Source organism: Rhagoletis pomonella, unplaced genomic scaffold (assembly GCF_013731165.1).
Source record: "Rhagoletis pomonella isolate Grant_MI unplaced genomic scaffold, Rhpom_1.0 Rhpom_scaffold_00004, whole genome shotgun sequence".
NCBI lineage: Eukaryota > Metazoa > Arthropoda > Insecta > Diptera > Tephritidae > Rhagoletis > Rhagoletis pomonella.
Window position 1 is genome coordinate 71984449 of NW_023458558.1, and position 7458 is coordinate 71991906.

At 31.9% G+C, this 7458-nt stretch overlaps 1 protein-coding gene across 1 annotated transcript in view; it reads left to right on the forward strand.

Annotated features, from left to right (window-relative positions):
* Positions 1 to 5038, forward strand: part of LOC118738068 (serine-rich adhesin for platelets) — a 137709-nt gene extending 132671 nt beyond the window's left edge. The window contains exon 4 of the mRNA XM_036468972.1: positions 4409 to 5038. Within this exon, the coding sequence (XP_036324865.1) occupies positions 4409 to 4672 (264 nt within the window). The 3' untranslated portion in view covers positions 4673 to 5038. The remainder of the gene's footprint in view (positions 1 to 4408) is intronic.
* Positions 5039 to 7458: the final 2420 nt, after the last annotated feature.

Here is a 7458-nt window from a genome sequence, read left to right on the forward strand (position 1 = left end):
AACAAGTAAGAAAGCCTAAGTTCGGGCGGAGCCGAACATTAAATACCCGGCGCAATTATTAAATATATGTTTTCCACCTTTCCGAAAGCTACCGCTACACGATAATCCGGGGTGTATAAATTTTAAGTAAATTAGCGTCCTTAAATTTCGAAATATTGCAGTTTCAAGCATTTCTGAAATATACCGTTATATGAAAAGCGGTCGTAATTTTAGTCCGATTTCAATAATTTTCAACGCTTTGCTTTTATGTGGCAAGCACAATAACCATACCCAGTTTGGTTCAAATTGCTAGAACGGTTAGCGAGATACATATATGTGATCATAAGTGGGCGGTGCCACGCCCATTTTCCAAAATTGTATCATAAGCTTATTTCTTGGTAAAAAATTGTTGCAACCATCAATTTTGAATAAATTAGCTTTAATATTTACTGATTTATCGAGGATCTCGTATTTTTCTAAATTACCGTTATATTGGATGTGGGCGTGGCTATTGTCCGATTTTAAAAATTTTCGGCCATTTGGTATGTTGTAGCAGGACCAACAACTGTGCCAAGTTTGGAAGAAATTGGTGCAGCGGTTACCAAGGTATACACATGTAATCATAAGTAGGCGTGGCTACGCCCATTTGCCAAAATTTTTTAATATTCTTTTTTTCGTCTAAAACTCATTGTAAATATCAATTTTGAGTGAATTATCTTCAGTAGTTACTAAAATATCGCACTTTTCGTATTTCTGAAAATTACCGTTATATGGGAGGTAGGCGTGGTTATTGTCCGATTTCGCCCATTGTCAATACCATCCGTCCTATGCCCAAAAGAAGTCCACGTACCAAGTTTCGTTAAGATATCTCAATTTTTACTCGAGTTATCGTGTGCACAGACGGACGGACTGACGGACGGACGGACGGACGGACGGACAGACAGTCACCGCTTAATCGATTTCTCTTTTCATTCTGATCATTTATGTATACATTTGTCTATATCTATCTCGATTCGTTTTGCCTGTTACAAACAATCGTTATGTGAACAAAGTTATAATACCCTTGTGCACAAGTGCGATCGGGTATAAAAATATTTACTACATGTCTCGCAGATATGTCTTGAGGAGAGATTCCTAAAGCAGTTAGTCTTCATAAAACACTTCACTTTCACTTGAGGTTTCAGTATTTCCGAATTCTCCACCGATATTATTTATATTCAGACATTTACCAAAACTCGCTGGTAACTTCCTGAAAAGAATACGAATGTTTATGAAACTAATTGGTTAAAAGAATGTTAAAAGCTCTATTCACTTTGAATAAAAAAAAAATCGAAATTTCAGTCCGTGAGCTCTCTCAAGAATTTGCCTTTTTGCGAAGGCGTTAGTGTATTTGTAACATAGGCTCGGCTACGCTACAGGAGATGAAATGTAATCCAAATTGAGGCTGCTATTTTTTTTTTGCTATCACATACTTCCATTTTCACTATGTATCACCATTAAAATGGATTCTTTATCACCAAAAAATGTTGGAGATATTTTTGGAGATAGCTAAAAATTCGGAAAAAGGTGGGCCATCCTATTTTAGCACTTTAGCGATAGCGAAAGTTAGAATCCGGCTGATGGTCGACACAGCTGGCTTTTTGTTTTCGAAAAGAACCTCATCATCAAGAAACGCTATGTTTTCAGATCTAAATATTTTAGCATCCTTTCCAAATTGTTTCCCATAATTTTCATATTTATTTGATAAATAATTGCAAAAAATACGCGTTTTTTCTTCTAAGAGTTTCATGGAACTTTCGCAAATATCAGCAGCACCAATTTTTTTTTCAACATGGTTGACAACCGGACAAGGCTTTTTTTTCGAACATCCAATCAGCCAAACTTCAAACAACTTGCCGTTTGTGATAGCATGATAGCCCAGAAAAAACCGTTTTTCTTGGAAACGGCTAAAAACGGCAAGTTAAGTAAAATAGATTCAATCATTACATCTTAATTTATCCATTTCTGATTCCATTTTGTTTGCCGAAAGTTAACAAAATTGTAAAAGCTTACAATGGAAATAAATCATAATCATAATTTTTGAGGTTATGAAAATAAGTCAGTTTTTTGCAAACAAATGATTAAAAGTTACTTTTTTAAATTGGGACATAGGTTCTCACTTAGATAAAGTTTGGTTTCGCATTAAAAATTTTCCTTTAGTTATTCGAACTTTACAAAAACAATGCACTTGAAATTTACAAAATAAACCGGTTGCGCAAACAACGTAGCAATAACGTTTTGAAAGTGTAACTTTGGTTTATTGCTGTATAACGGTGTTTTTTATTTTACAAAAGCTAAGTGAAGTTTTTTTTGGAGTATTCTCTACAGAATGGCAACAAAAAATAATGTAAAACTGCCTTTACGAAATTGGACTTTCGCACAGCCAAATGTATCATTTGACCTAATGTGATATGTTAAAGCTTTATTTGAAAGACTTTTTGTGCCAATTACTAATCCGTAAGTATAAAGTTCCCATCAGCTCTAGATGGTCACGAGGTCAAAGTGTCATAAAATCACGATTTTTGCAATGTTTGAGAAGCTCTAGCAAAGAAATAAGAGGTGATAAAAATTAAAGCTAGAAGTCTCGACTACTGTTCCTGAAAATACCATCCGTGCACCTTGACCTGATAGTTCTTCTAGTATTCAAAAAATAAAAATAAAATATATAGAAAGTCAACGCGATTTTCAATCGATTAAAACTTACACCTTATTATACTAAAATTTTACAGGTTATAAAACTGCATACCTTTCTTGAATTTTCCTAAGGTCTGTATAAAAATTGATGAATAGAAAAAATTTTAACTTTAAAAACCTTACAAATATTCAACAAAAACCATTATGTACTCAGCTTTGCACTATAGTGTAAGCGTTAAAAATACATGCATATGTACATACATATGCATATCGTCGTTTAAAGTGCAAAACCTCGTATCAACAAAATGCGATACCGCGTATCAGCAAAATGCAAAATCCGCGTATGTGAAGTTGTAGAAATAATTTTCTAGAAATAATTTTTATAAAGCAATCGCATTGCTGGCTAGTATATTTCAGGACGAATAGATAAGGATTGAGCCAAGAGCTTGTGTGAGCAAATCCAATTTTTGGCAGCCAATGTCAGTTACGCGGTTTTGCAGAATGACGATACGCGGTTTTGTACTTTAAACGACGATATAATTTATAAGTCAAACTACATCTTGAAGGAAATACAATTTTCATACTGACTTTATTTTTGCATTATCCTCAGAGATGGCAAAAATATATTTTTTTGAACTCATATATTTTTATTGCGATCTGTTTTTTTTCTTTTTAACATTAAGCAATATTTGAAACTTAAATACTAAATAACCACCATATTCTATTCGCAGGTATTCAATGTTATTATAGATCTAATATTGATTTCCTTTTAAGGCGCTGGAATGACACTGTATGAGAAGTGAGTGTAGAAATAAGAGGATTTAGGTGATCATGAATTTTTTGTCTGTGCGCCAAGGCGTGCTTTTTAATTTCGGAAGCAACAGTAGGGACTTTAAGGTCACGGTGTATTTGGTTGTTTCTGACATAGAGCGGAGCGTTCACAATCATTCTAAGAGTTTTTGATTGGAATCTTTGGAGTATATCTATATTGAAGGTTGCTGCAGAGCCCCATAATTGTATTCCGTTTGTCCATACTGGTTTTAAGGCACATGAATAGAGTAAGAGCTTGCTCTCGAGTGAGACTTGAGACTTCGGGTTCAGTAACCAATGTAAATTTCTGAGCTTCATTCCCAGTGCTTTGAGTTTAGTGAAAATATGAGTTTTCCATGTAAGCTTGCTGTCGAGGTGCATGCCTAAGTATTTTGTCGCATCACGCTGTGGAATATCCACGTTATTGAGTTTTACGGGCGGGCAGGTTTTACGTTTAAGGGATAACGTAACCTGGACAGACTTTGTTTCATTTGGCTTAATTCGCCAAATACGTTGAGGCATTTTGGAGTTTAACCGAGGCGAGTTTTGGATGAGATTGCAAAAATTAACTAACTTTTATTTGCTACGTCTCTACAGAAATTTCCACATACTGTGTGTAAAAATATATAACATATTTATTGTAGGATATGCATGAGTACAAAGCTTGAAATAATGATTGCTAACTGCTAACAATAAAATATATTTTTGCTTAAAGTTTTCTCATATAATTAAATTAAAATATTTACTTAATTTTTTTAAGGTTGAGGACATTTATGATGCAATCGATATTGAAGACGATCCAAATCATTTATCAGTAAATCAACCCGATATAATTGAACTAAGTCCTGCCGATTTGAATGCAGCTGTTCAATCGCCGAAGCGCGCCCGCCTCAACATAAACTATTCGATTGGACCTATTGAAGAGTTGGATAAACAAATCCAACAGCAAAGGCCACAACAACCACAAAAGCAAATCCACCAACAACAAATTCAGCATAGTATAAAACAATATAAAGTGCAACCGCAGCATATAGTTGTACAAACAATAACGAATGGCAGCAACACAACCTCAATCCAGGCGATCAATGCAGCGACAGGAACCACAATCGGCACTGTAAGTGGGTCTTTCTCCACAGTGGGCTTATCGCATATCAATGGCACAATGCCAAACAATCGTCGCAAAATACAATTAGTTAATTGTATTGTTTAAATTTTCAAGAAACAAACAAAATCAAACAGAAAGCCATTCGGCCATTTGTTCCTAAAGAACAGATGATAGGTAGGAAGAAAAAATGCTGTTCCCTTTAAAATAATGTACAGCATGTGTGTGTTTACATAAATAGGTAAACAATATTTAACACATTGTATACGATGTTATTTGAAAAGTGTAACAAAAAACATTAGCGAAGTTATCTTCAAGGATCAAATAATGTATCAAATCAAATTCAATCATTTGTACGTGTTTTACGCTTGCACTATATTTTAACAATCAGTTAAGCGTAAGCATCTTAATTAACTCCACTTTACAAATGATTTAGAAATCTAGTTATTTAATATTATCTGATTCGTTTTTAAAGTAAATTTCTTTCATTGACAATAATTACAAAAAAAAACATTAAAAATTAAATTAAATCAAATGAGAATTAGTAAAAGATGTTATGTGTTAAACACATTTTTTTTGGTAAATTAATGGGCTAAAGTAATAACTTCATCACTTTTTGAAATTTAGAGATAGGTGAAATGATAGTAAATTGTAACTAGATTCAGATTTGAATGCGTTTTCTTTTTTCACCTAAAAAGTACGTCTCATCTAACATAGTTGTTTAAATATTTAGTATTTGAACAATTAATTCTTGATGATTCCTTGTTATCATATATCCTCCACAAAAAAGGAAAGCTCTCAACTTTCGGGAATTTAAAAACCATTTTTGCTTTGAAAACGAATTCTCTAATATTGCTAACAGTATGAAAATTTTAACACGAACCGTTTGATGTGTACAAATACGCACACACAATAAATTTCTTACAATAACTTTATATTGTGTGTATATGTTCATATTGAATTCACATTTTTAAGTTGCAAAGAATTATGAGTAAAATATCGCACCAGTTCTCGAAAAGTATATTGTATTAACTGAAAGTCTCCGAGTCGTAATATAAGGTCATACATACATACGTAGCTATTAATTTGCAGCCAATTATATTAAAATATCACTTATGCTTTTGCTGGAAAACAGTTATGAATAATATCAATAAGATGGATTTATTGTTAATACATTTTTGATGGTCGTGCGCGATATGTCTGTCTGTATAAATTTATATTCGTAATATGTAATAGTAAATTATGCTTATTGCCGATATATTTCACATCATTTCATTTTTGTTTGTCCGAGCTCTGATCACATATATATGGGAGCATTTATAAAATGTCTACAATCTTCAGTCATCCGTTTCCGGGAAACAATAGAACTGATATAAAAAAGAAAAAAACTTTATTTGATTCTTAATTAATCATTCATGTATTTACAAAGCAATAAAAAAACGTCTTTTCCATTTTTGTTTATGGCTATAGTTTTTCGCAAACCAGAAACACTTTTCACTATTTGAACAAAAAAAAAAGAATCTTACTTGGTACTGCGATTCTAATTTATAATAACCAAATAAACTTTAGACTGACAATAGGATATGCATACTAACTACTAATTTTGGGCACAAAATCAAATTTTATAAACTTGACGAATTAAAACGTTTGATTTTTGTAATACTAATCTTTTTATTTTCATAACTTGATCTCTTTGCTTCGTAAGCTCATATTATAAAATCTATTTCGATAATTATAGAAATGCTAATGAATTATATTTATCTTGAAACACTCTTGCTATGAACACAATCAAGGTGGTGCCCGACAATGCGCAACTCGAAACTAAATATCGCAGCCAAGCTCTAGCACCTGAATTCTGATTTTTGTTTTTCTGTAAGTTCTATTTTTTTGTAATCTGTAATGTATATAAAAATGGGCTTTATATATTTACATGTGAATTTTTTATTTAGCATTGTTGCTAAGTTATATGTTCATATATGATTTTCTATGATTTTTCGGGTTTCATTCCTGGTTTTGATTGTGTTCAATTTGGTAAAAATATAATACAAAAATAAAAATTATGACTCAGCATAATTTCTGCAATTATCATTTTTTTTTGTACCTGTGTCGCTCATACATGCACATTGAATGAAATATAAACGATTTTGTGGAATTGTTTAATACTTAACTGATGAGTGATTTGCTCGTTTTAAGTAATTTATATTTTAAATTTAAGAAGTTCCAGAGGTAGTTTGGATTCAAGAATAGTGCGCAATGCATTTGGTAGATATAAGTTTTTGGATTTCCCACAGAAAAACGTTGCTTAGTATATACATATACATATATGTAATAAATACACTCATACATGGTATAAAATTAAGTGTTGCATTTCAAGTCATTCCTCACTTAATTATCTTATATTAATTCCAAATAAAAAAACAAATGTAAGTCATAAATAAATCTTGCCAGCTCAGTATTTAAGATATCTAACTAAAAACGAAATTCCAGAAGAATCGTTTCTAATAGCGATAACTCACTCCATAGTAGGTTATACGTTATACATTATCTTAATGCAGAAAGGCCGTGACTTGTTTTCTTTCAACATCAAACTTTATAAAAAATCTACATAGATTACCACCCCAAAAATTTTAAACCATTACTACAATATTAAATCGTTTAGTCATAAAAAATCTTAAATTTTTATTAAGTGAAAGGCCTTTCAAAATGAAAGTACTTACGAGATAATAGCCTTAGACGGCATGAATGTAGAACTCATTCAAACAGTCAATTGAGAAAAATCAGAAGAATAGATTATATAGATACTAAAAAAAATTACAAATATTGCTGTAAATAGTAGTTCTAAGAAACTATTCGCAATATCATATCTTTATGGTAATAAATACTAACGACAACCG